Below are 16,008 nucleotides of genomic sequence, written 5' to 3' on the forward strand. Positions count from 1 at the left end.
TTCCAACCCATACAGCAAAAAGGTATGCGGATATTTGAAATGTTTGTTATACTTAACAATTTATTTTAACACAAGTTTATATTATTTTACACAACTTTCATCGTATTACAAAAATGCCTTAAGTTGATAATTAAAATCTAATTTAGCTAAATGACGAGTTTTGTTTTGTCAAAGTTTTCTTTTTTCAGCTTTTCAGTAGTTGCCGTGGTTTTAAAAAAACATAAATAGGTAATCAGTTTTAGCATTATCGTTTAGCTCGACAATATGTTTTGTAAATATGTGTGCTGAAGTGGTACACAGTTCTACATAATGTATTTCGTATGTATAGCAGTGACTTCTAATTAATTTGCGTATAATGTATGCCTATGTTGCATGCAAACAGAATAATAAACGTATTATACAAGACGATGTGTTAAAAAAATAAAAGAAACTAATATGATAGGTTACAGTTATTATAAGAAGTCTCTCTCTGTTTTGAAATCTCAATTCACAAAAGTAAACGTCAGGAATTAACGATCAATATGATGAAATCATAAAGAGTGCACCGTCCGTGATCCTCTTTTTGAAAAAGGAACGCCAGCGCTTAGGTTGAGTAGTCGACCGCTCCGCTGCCGTTCTGCTGCATCCGGACCGACCGACGACGCGTCAGGATGCGGGCGGGTGCCGTCGAAGCAGACGCGTCGTTGGCCTCGTTGGGAGCTCCTGCTCCTGCTGCCAGTCCTAGACCCGTTTCCGCGTTGTTGTTGATCAGTGACGCTGCAGCGGACGCCTCTTCACTGGCCATTCCGGCAACAGCGTTGTCCAGGAGCAGCGGCACGGCCACTGGCGTCGTCACAGGCTGATGCTCCTCCTCCAGCTGCGAGCTGCGTCTCGAAGCAATGGCTCGCAACTTGGATTTTTTGGGCGGCAGGGTTCGTGGGGCAATAACTTCCCTAATTGGCGCCGTTTCCTGGACGTTGTTGACCCCTGGCGTGGGCATGGGCACCACCGCCACCGCTGGCGTGTTCTCCTCCTCCAGGTAATTTCGTTTGCGCGCCAATCGCGCTGCATTCCCGTTGCTATTGCTGCCCTCATCCAGCGGCGGCGGCACCTGTTGCACAGCCATGCTCTGTTCGTTGTTAGTGCTGCCATTGTAACTGTCTGGATTGGATTGGTTGTTGTTCGCCAGGCAGGCGTTTTCATCGATGGTTTCCAGCTTGCTTATCGTCTTGTTGGTGCCCCCATTGGTGGCCGGCGGTGTCAGGAGCTCATCTTTGGCGCTAACCTGCTTTAGCTGGGCGTTCTCCTTCTCCAGCGATTGAATGCGATCGCGCGTGGTCTTCAGTTCTTGCTGCAGAAAAAGAATGGTGCTCTGCATGCCCTCCACATCCTCGTCTAGTTCTTGCAGGAAATCATCCAATTCTGTGAATCAAAGAGTTTACATTAGGTAATCTTTCTTATGGTATAGGTATGGGTTAACATCTAACAAGATTGAACTTTGAAGTTAATTGGAATGTTTTTAAACTTATACTACTTTTAATTTTAATCGGATCTACTTTAGAAATATTTAAAATCAAATTCTTATTCAAAACTAAGAAGAAGTATAGTTTTTTTTATAGATCTTAATAACGAAATGAACCTACCCGACTGCGACTTCTTGACCTCCTCGCTGAAGCTCTTTTGCATGGCCAGCTCGGTCTCCAGCTTGGCCAGTCTGCCGTTGGAGGTCATTTTACCCAGCTCCTCGTTCTCCTGGTAGAGCAGCCGGCACTTGGCCATCAGGCGCTTGCCGGTGTTCGAGTCTGGTGTGAACTTCCAGGCGGACAGCTCGTTCTGGGTCTCCTCCAGCTTGGCCTTGGTGGCCTTTAGCTCTTTCTTGAGCCTTTCGAAGAGCAGATTGACCGCAGGATCGAGGAGGGCGGTGCGCAAGGCCAAGGCAGTTGGCGCCTGCTGGGCCTTGTACTCTGCAATTTGGCTCTGGAAGGCATGGGACAAGCATTAATATTTAAGTATTTAAGCGGAATCAAAGGTCTACTCACCACATAGTCCTGGAATTCCTGTTCCTTGTTGGCCAGCCGCCGCATGAGGATCTTCTCACGACGCTGGGCATCCGCGCATTGCTGACCCATGCGGACCTGCTCCAGCTTGAGATTTTCGATCTCATCTGCGAAACGAAGGATAAGATTAGCTATTGAGGTCTAAGTGCGGGCGTTCCAAGCTGAGAGAGCCACTCTGTTTTTGGTTTGCACGAGTCATTACAATAGATATTTTACAAGTTCTTAATGGGCAAGGCAAAGTGTTTGATTTTTAGGTGGAACTTAATACGAAATCATACCAATGCGTTGCAATCATTCGTGTAAGTTCGTGACATGGTCGGTGGAAAAGGCCGCATCCCGTCGTCAATCTCTGGCTGATAATGATATTGATTTTGATTCGATGCGAGGGTCACAACCACTTGAACTTGAACACGATTTCGATATAGATATCGTTGGCATTATCTCTGGCACTTGAACAACCACACCTGCCAATCTTCTCATTTCTTGCATTTCCATATGCATTAGCATCGAACTCAATTGGCGATTGAAATTGAATCTTCGCGGCATTTTTTCATACACTGTGGGAAACAACGACTGATTCATACATTTTCTGTGGCAAAACTGAAAATATTTTTGAAAAACACTTGCAAAAAACTCGACGCACACACATTGGGCTCTCGAAAGCTTTTTCGTATACATATGGATTTGAAAAGCTTTTCCCCTTCTCTTTTTTGTGGCATTTTCGAACACTCTTTTGTCATACAAAAAGTTTATTGACTTCGCATTTGTTGTATTTGTTGTGCAAACACGTATTCTTTGTATTTGTATTTATTTAGTCGAGTATATTATTTTTGTATTTATATTTTGCTGAGGCAAACAGATGTGTGTGCGTGTGTCCCACATTACATGTTAATTGATTAATAGGCGGCCAATTGAGCGTTTAAAAATCAATTAAGTAATCTTATCTTAAGGCAAAACACACGCACCCACACATTCACCGCTTTTTGGCGCCATTTATTTAAATATTTCGCATTAAACACACGGGGTAAAGTTTTTGGCAATCACTTTTTCACCACAATTTCAAATGAAAAATAATTATACTTTATTTTCTTTTTCGTTATGCACTAGCACTTGTTTACTTCATTATTTATTATTTTTTAGGCTTAACAAAAGTAAGCGAGAGGGGCATCAAGAGGGAGAGAGATGAAACTAGTGGGTGTGGTGGGGGGCGCAGACACGTTGGCTCTCTCCTCTTCTCCTCCTCTCTTTTTCTTCTTCGGGCACGTAGGCAAACGAAAAGTGGTCGCAAAACGAAAACTGTACACCGCAAAGAAGACGACGAAAACAGCGAGAAAACGAGGAAATTGGATAACTTCGTTTCAGATTCTTTAATTATTTAAATTTATGTTATGGTTGTTACTAGGCTACTCCAGGCTTATTGGGAATCATGATTTCATTAGATTTGATTAAAGATTGTGGAAAATCTTGATTTGTTATGTTAATTTTTCTTTACATTATATTGGAAACTTTAGCTTTTTTTCAGTTCTATATTACTTTTAATTTAAAGCCTTAGCAAGTTTGATTTTTTCATTTCAAACCTTTGGGGGTTAACATATTTTTATTTTTGTTATTTTTTTAGTTATAATTATAATTTTATGATTATTATTATTATTTGATTATTTAACTCATATTTTAGACAGTTCTTTTGCACAACACTTCGTAAACACTTGTTAACTATTTAGGCTTTCGTTTGCCCTTTAGTTCGTATTAGGCATTATTTTATTTTTTATTCGTAGTCCTTTTAAAGCACTTTCACTATTTAGAAGATTTTTTGGGGTGGTATGTAAAAAAATAACTTAAAAATTAACCAAAACGCCGCTGAAAGAATGTTCTTTAAAAGAGTGTTCGCTTCGATTCGATTCACATAATATACGTTGAGTTCTTTTCCGAGTGTTTTTCATAAACAAATTCAATGGCACAAAAAAACCCAAAGGTGTGTGGGGACAGTAATAAACTAATTAAACTAAGACTTTTTGATTTTCGTTTTATACAATTTACACAGAGTTAACACTTTCGATCGTGGGTTTTTGAAACGAGTATGTATGTATATAGGGGGGTATTATATAGATCAGATCTCTGATAGCAGTGTACCAAAATGTGCAAAATACCTTCGAGCAAGCGTTGACGCTGTTCGGCGGCTGCAACAGCCTCTGCAACAGCTGCTGCGTGTTGCTGCTGCTGTTGCTGCTGCTGCTGATGCTGCTGCTGTTGTTGTTGCTGCTGCTGCTGCTGTTGCTGCTGCAAATGTTGCTGCTCCTGATGATGATGATGGTGCGGATGCGGATGGTGATGATGGTGATGGTGCGACGAATCCTCGAGACCCGAGGGCGTTGGGGAGGCGGGGCCGCCACTGGCTCCACTATTTTGGCTGCTGTTTATGATATTTAAATTTTGCTCGTATTTGGTCGGGGGCATTTTGTCGTAACTGTTCATCAAGGGTCTCTGATCGTCCATAGTCATTGCAGCGACACTCATTATTTGCTAATTAAAATGCTGTTGCGGTTCTTGTTGTTGTTGTTGTTGTTGTTGTTGTGGGTCCTTGCTGGCGTTGTTGTTGCTTTTCATAGGGGCCGCTCGCTCACACACACACACACACGCTCTCACCAATACTCCCTCACTCACACACACACTGGCACACACCAATGGCGACGCGGATGGCAAAGGTTTTGCAAAACCTCGATTTCGCGTACTTTTCGCGCTTGCTCAACGCTCAATTAATGACTTATCGCTGGATTGTCCTTTGATTCACACTTTATGTATGTTTGCGGGCGGTTGGGAACACTTTTACGGCGTTATTTCTTAATTTTTCAACGCTGCGTGAAATTTCTCGATTGGGGGCTGTTAACTGTTGTGCGGAATCCAACATGGCGGCGCTGAAAAATACTAAATTTGCCAGCATTTATGAATGCAGCTCTGGGTTCGAAACACGGCTTAAACTCATCCATTGACTCAAACCAAATTACTGGCACTATGTTAAGTGCTGGCATTCACAGAACTGTTAAGTGAACAAAATTAAAATTTGTAATTTATTATGTTGTATAATTTATTATTTTTCAAAACTTATTATGTTTCAAAATGTTTTTCAGTAATACTTATTTTAAATTTTGTTTATAATTTTCTTGTTGCAATGTTGAAATTCTTTGGCAATGATACCATATATCATGTTATATTTGAAGACTTCAAAAGTGGTCACACTTGACCAATGTTTTGGAAATTGTTTTGGTTTTAAGCACGCAAAAAACATGGCAGAATCCCCTCAGATACAGATAAAACTTGAGCAGCAAAATATCAAGGAGCGATTAAATCTTCACGTCAAGCGACGCCTTCAACAGGACACAGATAACCCCATCGAGAGTCCTGATTTGTTGCCAAGTGAACAAAATCTAAAACGCAACAAGGGAAAAGAAGTTCCCAAACCTCGAAAACCCTATCAAAAACGCACAGAAAAACCCAAAACAGAAGCCACAAAGTGCAAGAAAGGTGGGTGTTTGTGTTTACATATGTAGGGATAATGATTAATATGCGATATTTTAAAGTTGGACAACTTGGTAGTCCGGCGGGGGAAACGGATCCCTTGGACGATCAGGAACCGGAGGGCTTTTCCCCTGAGGCGGCGGACGGAAAATCGTCCAGCCGAGATCGCTATAAGAACGCCGACATACTCAACATGGTGTTGAACGTTAAAAAACGTATTTTAATGCAGGATCCCGAGGTCCAGGCCTTCTGGACCGAAATAATGTCTGCCATCAAGAGCTAAGGTCATAATAATCTATTCAGGTTATTCTTTAAGTTCTTATTATAGCTATTTTTAGTTTGTTTTTATATTTATACGTAGTATAAGATTTTTTATTAATGATGTGTAAATAAAACATAAGAATATTTTTTAAAACCGTGCTTTTAGAGGTCTAATAATCCGTGTCTTACAATATGAATTGTTGCATTTAATGTTAAAATTATAAGATTAAAATGGGTATTTTTCAAAATAACACTTGGCCTTTTTTAATATTTAAGCAATAAAAAATGACTTTTGGTACAAACCAATTTTATATTCAGTTAGAATTCCAACATATAATGAAGTCTTAATGAACTCATCATTAAAATACTTTAAAGTAGAAAACGCTTTTATATGATCGCTTTAGACATTGCTTGGAAACATCTTTGCCAGTCCCCCAAAACAAATGAGGTATATTAAAAAATCTTGATGAGATAATGTTGAATTTTGAGTCGCTTTATAACAATTTTAAAACGACATTTAAACCGTCGATTTTGAAATGGTGAAAACAAGAGTTATAAACTTATTTTTCACGAATGAGGAACGCCGAAATAGTAATTGATATGTTTTTACATCTAACTCTGATTTAGTTTAGAAAATTAAAAAAAATATATGAAGTGTCTTGGTCTTTACTGCGCAGACTCTCTCTGGGCGAACTCTTTCTCTATCGAGATTTCTCTCGGGAATCTCGCCGGCCGCCGAAGAAGCGGCCTGCGGACAGCTGCGGATTTGACGGAGCGCTCAGAAAGAATTTCACCGTGTTTGGGGTTGCATCGCGTCGCGTGACCGCAGAAAAGTCCACAAAAAAGTCCAAGTCCAATATCGACCATTTTGAGTCCGAATTCGATTGTGTGACCACTCAAAAGGTAGCCAAAAGTTCGAGTGCGACCGTAAATTGGCGAAATTACGCGATTCTGAGCTCATCGGGCCATTAAGCCGTGTTAGATAATCCCGCTTCAGTGGCGCGGTTCGCTATCGATTTAACTTTTTTCGCTTGGTTTCTCAAAAGGGCGCTCGCGCCCCCTCTCTTTCTATTGAAGACCACCCCCCTCTCTTTCTCTTTCTCAGGGTGACTGACGCTCTCTCCCTCTCTCGCAGTCCCGCTTTCTCTGTTTCTCTCGGTCGCTTTGACTTTGTGCTTCGTCCTTGCGAGAGAATTTGCACTGAAATCGCACTTAAATCAGCCCACCCCCGAGAACCCTTCGCCCACAACCAGTCAACATTTCACCCACGAGCCACCCCCTTTGCCCAACTTTTCCCAACCCCCGCTTAGCCCTTTCCCCGTTTTCCCTGGCATCCGCTTTTCTTTTCGCTTTTCATTTCGGGGCCCTTTCATTTCCACTCTGGTGTCATCAGCTTGAAATACTTCAAGAGCCAGGGAAATTCCAAATATCTCCACTCTTACGTAAATAAATAAAAGAGAATTGTTTCCGAAAGGAAAACGAAAACTTTTTGAAAAACTATCGAAAGTACTCGTGGGGGTCTGGCATTATATAACTGCCAAAGTAAAAGTGAAAAGTGACTTCAAAATAAAGGAGAACCAAAGTGCATAAGTGATTACAAAACAAGTGGGAACAGTTGGTGGTTCGGATGGAAAACGGACAATAAATAAGTGAAAATAGTATTAAAAGGATAAGAATTGCTATCGAAAACTGTACAATACCTAACCTTAAAGTGGCTAATTAACTGATAGCCAAGTCTATAAGCACCCTCCAACGACCACGGCCACGACAACGAATCCTTTAATCCTCGAGGTCTTCAACGGCATTACACAACAAAAGTGCAAAAACCCATCCCTGATAATTTTACCTGTGCCACCTGAGTGACTTTCTTCTCATGCCACTTGTTCTCCTCAATTTTTTGTTCGTTCTAGTTTTATTTTTTTAATGGCTAAATCGATATGCCAGATTCGTGCTTCTGCCAATTGTCTGGCTATTACATAACAACAAGAGGAACGAGCTCGAAGAAAAGCCCACGATTGGCAGGAAGGACACTGAAACTATTTCCCGCAGGAAATGCCAGAAGACGGAGACAGTTGATGGCAAAAATGAAATGAAGAGGGGGTTTTTGAAGAAAAGTGGGCTAAAACAGGACCTGAACTGGGTCAGTTATTGAATTTTCCGAGTAGAAAACCGGGGGAATGGGCAATGTCCTGCTAAATTCAACTGAACATCAAATGTTGATGGGAAACTAACATGAAATGGTTCCACTCAATCAAGGTACCCCCTCATATACATATTGGCTATATATATGCCCATCTAGCCTTTCGATTGAAACTCTTCCTGTTTCGCCTGTCAGTTGGCCAACAACAATCCAATTTTGTTGTGATTGAGTGGCCGACATGACAACGGCCCCTTGACTACCATATTGATTGGCTTTTCATTCGTCTTGCATATATGAAAAGGACCTGTGTTTGTGTGCCAGAAACCCGAATTTGTTGGCAAGAACGGGGCGTATGCGTAATATTTCTTACTCTGATCTGTCTACCCACTTTGCTTTCTCCCCCATCCTTTTGGGTCTGGACAATTTGGAGTGGGCCCAACTGCAGTGCTCTAGAATCAAGCACTATGGCTATGGCTTCAGTGCATTGCACTTTTTCCGATTACGTGCCATAAGGGGTTGGCACATAAGTGGGGCTTGCCTTGCTTGTTTGTGGTTAGATTTGGAGCGAAATGGCCAAGCCAACAGCAGGAAGTCTAGGAAATGGGCGGAAAAAGTAATTACTTGAGTGGCCCGGAAATTGGTTATTTAAATGCAAAATGAAGTCACTGTAGGGGTCATCAAATGAGTCATGTGGGGTCAATTATGTCTTATTTAACATTTCAATGTATTTCAAGGAATAAGAAATGCGAATTTAATACTTTGATACTGAATTTAAAATTATAAATATATATATATACATAAATATATATGTGAAGAGCCAATTTAATTTTATAATTATTTTAAAGATTTTTAAAACGAATATTTTAAATTTATAAAGTAGGTAAAAATGGTTTGGTAGAAGTAAAGTTTTTTACTAAAATCAATGTTCTTACTTTTTGTAATATTAAATAATTTTTAAGCTTAAAAATAGGTTTGCACAAAATAAAACTCTAAAAATCGTTTTAAATTAAAAAAAAATGGAGGGTTCTTGCGATCTAGCACAGTTTTTCTACAAATATAAAAATCATTGAATAATTTAAAATACTTCACTATTATAAAAAAAACCGTAAGTCTTAGCAAATGTACTATAAAAAAGGAAAATAGATTGAGCCATCAACTGGGAGGCCTATAAAGCCACTTGGCCACAAACCGCAAACGATGGCAAAACTATTAAAAGCCCCAAGAGACAGGGAAATCGAAGGGTTTTGCAGGGGAGGTACATATTGGTAATTTGTTACCTAGCTACCGAGAACCGTTAGCAATTACCCACCATCCACAAAACTGGTAGTGCTGGCTGGGAAAATCAATTGGCTGTTGGGCAGAAAAGGGGAGGAGTGCTGGGTCTGCGTTTGAGCAATCATTGCAATCCAATTAAATGGACAGTCAGTTCCAAGACAAGAAATACAAAAAAAAAATTGGGTAAAAAATGGAAAAAAACAGTCGAGAATGGGTTCCACTTGGGATCCACCAGCTCACTAATTGGGTCGCTAGAGGGCGCGCGTCATCGGGGAGAAAGAAAAAGAGATTGTGTGGGCAAGAGAGAGTGGGGGTAAAAGAGAGAGCTCTCTACTTGCATTGCGCCGTCGCCTTGCCGTCCCTTTCCCCCGCTTTCCAAACTGCAGTTTCTGCGTCCCACTTTGTGTTTTTGCCTCTTTCTTCTTCTTTTCCTTTGGATTTATTTTTGTAACGGCGATTTTCACTTTTCATTGCAGTCGTATTATATACAACATATATTTCGCTAATCTTCCACGGGCTATTAAGCAATCTATATACATATAGGTTTTTAAATTACTTTACACATTTTCCGGTTTTTTTACTTCGTCGCTTTCAGCCTAACATGCTAATGTAGCATCGAATCAGTTCGCAAATTGTTCAACGAAAGCGAAATCAAAACAAATTGTTGCTCCAGCCGCCGAGCGAAAAAGCGTGGACCCATTAAAAGAAAGGAGCATAAATAATTCATTTCAATAAACACCAATACATAATAAAATGTCGCCATTCATGGAGAAGATGTTGTTGTTGTTAGGCGTGCTCTGCTGCATACAAGGTAAGCCCCAAAGTTTATGCAATGCAAAAAAAACACACAAGCCACACACATACACACACTCGCCCGCTCGCACACTGACGCAATACCGAACCCTGACATTTGGCTATGTACATACATACATATGTACTATGCCATAATTCCACGGATCGGAGAAAGTGGTCCTAATGCTGCACAAAAATACGCTTAAAGCTCCAGGACCTTTAAGTTGTACATCATTAAAACCTTTGCTTTTCGATAAACTTATTAAATTATATCATTTTTTAATTAACAACCAAATGGTTTTCCTTCAAAATGTTGTTCTACTTTAAGGGGTTTTTTAAATTGAAGATTTTTAAAACAAGCCATACCATTCATCATTATTTTAATTTTTTTCCGGTTGGATTTCCGCCTTACAAAATCTTAAAGTATTTTTAGTTATTTATGTTTATAAACTTGAAATATATATTGAATTCCAATTTAGTTTACAGCTTTATGTTTTAAGAGGGTTTTCTGGTCTAGAAATTTGAAAAATAGTTTTTTTTGAGCATATTTTGAGCATAGGCTTCACAAAAAATACATATATACCACCACTAAGGCTTAGGTCATGTCGTTTAAAACAAACATATTTTTAAAAAGATTATAAGTACAATTTTAAAAATACTCAATAAACCGAAATAGTAATTCAAAAATACTTCTATCTTTAGTCTCCATAGGAAAATCTTAGAATAAATAAAGCTCAGACAACTGCAAAAATAGCTATTAACATAACATCATTTATTATAAATTGGTAAAGTCTGCAAAAGCAAACACCTTTATAGCTAAATATAATCCGCTCTTATCCAATTTAAGCTGAATACAAAATTCAGCTTTAAGTCAAAGCAAATTTCAAACATTTAAATCACCAGACGTGTGTTTTTATCCAATTAGTAAATTAAAAGATAACGAAATTTAAATCGCAACTTAAAACGATTAATAAATATCTAGATAGATTGGTAAGCAAACAAACATTAAGGGTTTCATAGCATTTACATATTTAATAAATAATAATAATCTTAGCTTATAAAATAATAAAAGGCTAAACATTAATAATCACATATTAAAAACGATGCTGTATTAAAATACTGATCATTATTTATTTTTGTTTTAATTTGTAGTGACCACTGCCCTGATGTGCTATGACTGTAATAGCGAGTTCGATCCCCGCTGCGGCGATCCCTTCGAGCCGTACTCCATTGGCGAGGTGAACTGCAGCAAACAGGAGCCACTGGAGCACCTCAAGGACAAGTACAAGCCCACCCTGTGCCGCAAAACCGTTCAAAAGAGTGAGTTAATGCCAGGCAGAGTCAGAAGGCCACATGATTACCATAACTTCCTCGTTCACAGTTTACGGGAAAACCCGGATCGTACGTGGCTGCGGATATATTCCTGACGAACACACCGACACCAAGTGCATTAGGCGCTCGGGAACCCACGACGTGGCCGCCATCTACTGCGCCTGCACCAAGGATCTGTGCAACGGAGCCAACTCGCCTGTTGCCAAGTGGATGATGCTGCCCCTCGTCTTCGCCGCCGGATTGGCGCTCCTGCTGAACTCGAGGCACACAATACGATTCCAGAGCTCGTAAATTGAGCTCAATTTAGCATTTCACTGAGTTCACTTGTACTTATCGTTTTCGACTTTGGTTTTAGTGGTTTTTCGATTCAGATCTGCAGTTAATGCTCATTTAGTTGCATAATTTACTTTAATGTTTAATTTAATGTGTTCGTAAGCGTAATAACAATAAGAATAATACGGAAATTATCTTACCTTATGGGTTTACATACATTACATAGAGGACAAGAGGACTTAAATAAGAAGGTAAACATACTTTTGGGGCAGTTATCAATCCACATTTTTTTAAGCCTTTGTTCGAAAGTTATTTTAAAATACAGAAAAACTGCCAGTAAATGTCTCCGCCTAATAAATTTCAACCTTTGACCCCTGAAACTAAATAAATAAACTATGCAGTACGCTGACCTATAACATAACTCCAAATAATATAAATTCGATTTTTATTTTGTTGCACTTTAACCATCTTTGCCTGAGATCAGAATAATCTCTATTTATTTTCTCTATCTGTTGTTTTGCCAATAATTTTATTGACCCAACACCTTTTATATATTCAATTTATAAATGGGGTGCGGCAAACCAAAAAGACAAGCCTAAATAAAATCTGTTAGTGCAAATTCTAAAGATAGAAAATATCTATCTTTACGGCAAAGAATTTGTAATAATTAGGATTCGGAACTTTTGCTGAGGCCAATAGCCCCAAAACGCAATACTTTATCAGTTTTTATGTAATTTAAACCAATAATTGGGGAAGGAAAACCTCAAAGGCAAACCCTTCATGAGCCTATTAGTGCAAACACTGAAGATGAACATCTATCTTTATGGCAAAGAATTTGCAACAATTAGGACTTTCATTAGTAACCAAAAAATTTCCATAGAGATCAAATTAATAAAATCGTATACAAATTTATACGAAGTAAATAAATGAATAAAAACTATCTGCAAAACAAAAGAGAATCCATTAAATATTGAATACAAAAAGAGGAAAATAAATTTTGTCCATTATAAGCTTCATGCGAACTAAACCAATGCATACTACACAGCCATGATCCCGATGCCATTTCCAAGGGATTTCTAAAGAAGTCTGGAGGAATTGAAATTGCTAACATGGCTGGTATAAATAAATCTTCCTAATACTTTAGACGGAAAGTGCATAAATATTTTGATTTGTGTCCCCAATACAAACACAAACCAAGGTACAGTCAACACAAAGCATGGCAAGATATTAATAAACAGAAACACTAGCCAACATATAAAAACCAGTTACAAACACATCATTTTGTGTAGAAAAAAAAAAGATATATATACATACATGAAAATTTGCATAAATTATAAAACATTATATTTGTTTAGTTATATATTATTAAGAATTATATGGAAAGATAATAAGATAAAAACAGAAAGGAAGCGTGAGCATATGTAGATAAACCTAACTAATTTTAATTTATAAAATGAATAACAAACACTAGCCGTTGTATCGTAATAGAAAAACAAAATAAGAAAAAAAAACTAATAAAGCGAAAATGAAAAATTTGAAATCCAGAATCCATTAAATAGTCAGAGTACTTAAGATTCCATAACAAAACCTCTTATGATGGATAATTATTTCAACTTTATTGTTTTCATTGGAAAGTTTGTTTTAAGAAAGTATCGCAAAAATATTGCAACTCAAGCACATCCAAACAAAAACAAAATAAACACAAGATCACGCAAACTTTATAAACTGAACAACAAGTATTTAAATAATAAAGAAGATATTAAAACACACCTTTCTGCGTGAATCATATCATTGAGCTTTGCTTCGTAAGTGACGGGAAGACATTCTAAATTAAAAACTGAACTAAAACAAAATGCAAACACAACGTACATACATATATTTGAAATTATTAAATACAATTGAAATATAATAATGAAAAAGTATGAATAATGACATGTTTTCAAGCAAGTTACTGAAACTTAAAAAAAAATTATCGAATAAGTAAACAATCTACAGAAAGAAGAACACAACACACCAAACAAACAAGCTTTTGTCTGCGCTGGCTGAGTCGAATATTCTATAACCATAAATATAATACCTAAATATATATCAATATTATTTCTTTTCGTTTTTATATCACAGCAACACGAATAGCAACAAAATGGGAAACTTATTTATTATGCAAGAAAACTATAACAGAAAAAAAACACAGCAGAAATAATAGAATAAAATTCATGGGCAGAATAAAGATGCGAAAAACAAGAAAGAAAATAATGTGAACTTGTTAATTTTTAGCATTTAAGTCTGTAAAGCTCCGCTTGTAGATGAAAAATCAATAAATAAACTAAATAAAATGGTAAATTCAATAAATGGAGACAAAAAGCTATAAGCTTTCACAACAAAAAACCAAACGAGACTTAATAGAACGATACAATTTTTTCAGCATTTTAAAAAGTAAGGGTGACAAAGGGTGGAAAGTTTTCCCAAAGTTTGTCTTGGAACTATAAATTGCTGAATTCCCGTAACCCTGCGAGGAAATATGAATTGTAAAGATTAGTTTTAGACCATATTCATGAGGCTAACATTAACTAGCAGTTAATGACTCTGGATGATCACTTCATTTTTGGTAAGACCTCTCCTGTTTATACCGCCTTAAGATTATGTATTATTTTAAGTCAAAGTCATTTATTTGAAATATGATTAGAAAGTAGTTATTTTTAGGCAAGGGCACTGGGGAAAACTGCATTCTTGGCAATGGGCTGGTTGGACCTGCGCACGATCCTAATGTAGCCGTCCTCGCCCCACGTTTCGCCAAACGAGTTCAGGCACCGCCAGTAGTCCAGATTGGAGTCCACGTCGTGGTCGTAGCCCACGACCACCAGGAACTGCGAGCTCTTCGCATTGGTGAGGGCCCTCGTCTCCTGCACATACACTCCACTGGAGTACTGCATGAAGCCAAAGGTGGCCGGATTGTACTCCACTATCACGGGGAATCCGTTCGACACGTAGCGCATGATGGCGTCATCATCGTTATCGGCCACCGACACATAGCTGGCCAACTTAACGCCCACGGCCACCGAGGAGGGTGGCTGGCACATGCCCGGAGTTTTCAGGCTATTGTCGTTGACGTAATCCACCTCCGGATACAGATAGGACTCGGCCATCTGGGTGAGGTAGTTGAGGGCGGCCAGGGGAGACTGAGTGCTGCATCCGGAGGCCATTCCCGCACAGTCGATTAGTTCTTGGGCGGACAGCGAGGCGGGCGTCGGATTGGCCGTCTGCACGGCATTCAGAATCTCCACGGCCTTGGCGGTGGCATAGGCCCAACTACTGCTGCAATTAACGCCCTGATCCTCCACCGCTACGGTTAGTCCAAAGTCCTTGATGATGTCGTAGGCTGTGGCTGTCATCTGGGTGGTGGGTGGATCACTGGCCGCCGCAGTCACCGTGGAAACGGCCTTGGGAAGCAGGGCCGCGAATTGGATCAGCCGGATGTCCGAAAACTGATTGACCTCCTCGCGAAAACTGCTGCGATTCCGATCCGCTTGGGCATTGTGCTGAGCCACCTGGTTGCGGTTGTAGATGAAGTAATAGTTGGCAAAGTTGCTGGCCGAAGTTGACGCATACGTCTTGTTGAAGGTTTTCTGAAAACAATTCATTTTTTTAGGACTTGTATCAATATAAAGTTTAAAGGTTAGTTATATAAAATATGAAATCAAAAATAATCTTTCTGACAAATGACTCTTTTAGAAGTCACTTTTCAATCGTAAGTTCTTGGTATAAAACTCAATAGAAGGTGTGGTTATCATTATAAGTTGCATATTGGTTACCAGTTTCTGACTACAGCTGAAAACTAAGCTTATATGTATGTATTCGTGACCAAAGGGCAGAGATTTAGGTGCCTTCTGACCTATTATTCTGCTGCCAAACTCACCACGTAAGATTGGAAATCCTTTAAATCCTGGCCATGATTAAAGGCCCATCCAGTGCCGGCGGCCAGCAGAAGACAGCAAAACAGCAACTTGGACATGACGAAACCCGAAAAGCGAACCAACTGATGCCCATAGAACCATGGAACGGTCTTTTATAGGCACTGGCAACTCTCCTTCTGATTGCAAAAGCAAATAGAAGTTTACCATATATGTAGTGCCATACAGACTTACATACTTTCGCAAGAAAAGTGCAAATAGATTTCTATGGGGCCTTGAATTCGCACTTGGCCTACAGCACTTACGAGCGTAGTATAAAGTAGTATCCATATTCCGGGCGGGTCTTCTCGATAAGCCCCCGTTAGAAGAAAAAGTCGGGGTGCGCTTTGTTTGCCCAATAAACTTGTCAAATGCGCTCTGGTTCGTATCGTTGCCATTCGCTGGGTTCTCGTATCTCTGTTAATTCGAAATCCCCACT

The 16,008-nt window shown here is 39.1% G+C and overlaps 4 protein-coding genes across 6 annotated transcripts; 2 read left to right on the forward strand and 2 right to left on the reverse strand.

Moving 5' to 3' along the window:
- Positions 1-33: 33 nt before the first annotated feature.
- On the reverse strand, positions 34-4,940 carry LOC108136463 (pre-mRNA-splicing regulator female-lethal(2)D). Of its 2 annotated transcripts, none has more exons than XM_017257659.2 (4): positions 4,184-4,940; positions 2,019-2,143; positions 1,623-1,956; positions 34-1,401 (listed from the first exon to the last, which is right to left on the reverse strand). In XM_017257659.2, the coding sequence occupies exons 1-4, from the start codon at positions 4,548-4,550 to the stop codon at positions 584-586; spliced, it is 1,644 nt and encodes a 547-aa protein (XP_017113148.1). In that variant the 5' UTR covers positions 4,551-4,940; the 3' UTR covers positions 34-583. The 2 variants fall into 2 exon arrangements, with proteins under 2 accessions (XP_017113148.1, XP_017113157.1); XM_017257668.2 differs by lacking the exon at positions 4,184-4,940 and adding an exon at positions 2,315-2,427.
- Positions 4,941-5,256: 316 nt separating this feature from the next.
- On the forward strand, positions 5,257-6,061 carry LOC108136424. Its single transcript, XM_017257561.2, has 2 exons — positions 5,257-5,555; positions 5,612-6,061. Exons 1-2 carry the CDS (start codon positions 5,318-5,320, stop codon positions 5,830-5,832), a joined length of 459 nt encoding a protein of 152 aa, XP_017113050.1. The 5' UTR covers positions 5,257-5,317; the 3' UTR covers positions 5,833-6,061.
- A 516-nt stretch (positions 6,062-6,577) lies between these two features.
- Positions 6,578-11,821, forward strand: LOC108136475. Of its 2 annotated transcripts, none has more exons than XM_017257681.2 (4): positions 6,578-6,713; positions 9,821-10,036; positions 11,170-11,337; positions 11,399-11,821. In XM_017257681.2, the coding sequence occupies exons 2-4, from the start codon at positions 9,979-9,981 to the stop codon at positions 11,638-11,640; spliced, it is 468 nt and encodes a 155-aa protein (XP_017113170.1). In that variant the 5' UTR covers positions 6,578-6,713; positions 9,821-9,978; the 3' UTR covers positions 11,641-11,821. The 2 variants fall into 2 exon arrangements, with proteins under 2 accessions (XP_017113170.1, XP_017113180.1); XM_017257691.2 differs by lacking the exon at positions 6,578-6,713 and adding an exon at positions 7,162-7,252.
- A 2,497-nt stretch (positions 11,822-14,318) lies between these two features.
- On the reverse strand, positions 14,319-15,631 carry LOC108134656 (zingipain-1). The gene is made up of 2 exons (XM_017255049.1): positions 15,536-15,631; positions 14,319-15,245 (listed from the first exon to the last, which is right to left on the reverse strand). Exons 1-2 carry the CDS (start codon positions 15,629-15,631, stop codon positions 14,319-14,321), a joined length of 1,023 nt encoding a protein of 340 aa, XP_017110538.1.
- Between the last annotated feature and the right edge of the window lie 377 nt (positions 15,632-16,008).

The sequence above is a fragment of the Drosophila elegans genome, unplaced genomic scaffold (assembly GCF_018152505.1).
Source record: "Drosophila elegans isolate 14027-0461.03 unplaced genomic scaffold, ASM1815250v1 contig_520, whole genome shotgun sequence".
Lineage (NCBI taxonomy): Eukaryota > Metazoa > Arthropoda > Insecta > Diptera > Drosophilidae > Drosophila > Drosophila elegans.

Excerpts from the sequence above, each read along its gene's own strand:
- LOC108136463 (XM_017257659.2), bottom strand. The coding sequence starts at position 4,550 with ATGAGTGTCGCTGCAATGACTATGGACGATCAGAGACCCTTGATGAAC. Across the intron at positions 1,957-2,018 it reads AGGAATTCCAGGACTATGTG|AGCCAAATTGCAGAGTACAA; the intron begins GTGAGTAGACCT and ends CATGCCTTCCAG. Across the intron at positions 1,402-1,622 it reads GGTCAAGAAGTCGCAGTCGG|AATTGGATGATTTCCTGCAA; the intron begins GTAGGTTCATTT and ends TTTGATTCACAG.
- LOC108136424 (XM_017257561.2), top strand. The coding sequence starts at position 5,318 with ATGGCAGAATCCCCTCAGATACAGATAAAACTTGAGCAGCAAAATATC. Across the intron at positions 5,556-5,611 it reads AGCCACAAAGTGCAAGAAAG|TTGGACAACTTGGTAGTCCG; the intron begins GTGGGTGTTTGT and ends GATATTTTAAAG.
- LOC108136475 (XM_017257681.2), top strand. The coding sequence starts at position 9,979 with ATGTCGCCATTCATGGAGAAGATGTTGTTGTTGTTAGGCGTGCTCTGC. Across the intron at positions 10,037-11,169 it reads CGTGCTCTGCTGCATACAAG|TGACCACTGCCCTGATGTGC; the intron begins GTAAGCCCCAAA and ends TTTAATTTGTAG. Across the intron at positions 11,338-11,398 it reads CCGCAAAACCGTTCAAAAGA|TTTACGGGAAAACCCGGATC; the intron begins GTGAGTTAATGC and ends CCTCGTTCACAG.
- LOC108134656 (XM_017255049.1), bottom strand. The coding sequence starts at position 15,631 with ATGTCCAAGTTGCTGTTTTGCTGTCTTCTGCTGGCCGCCGGCACTGGA. Across the intron at positions 15,246-15,535 it reads AGGATTTCCAATCTTACGTG|AAAACCTTCAACAAGACGTA; the intron begins GTGAGTTTGGCA and ends AATTGTTTTCAG.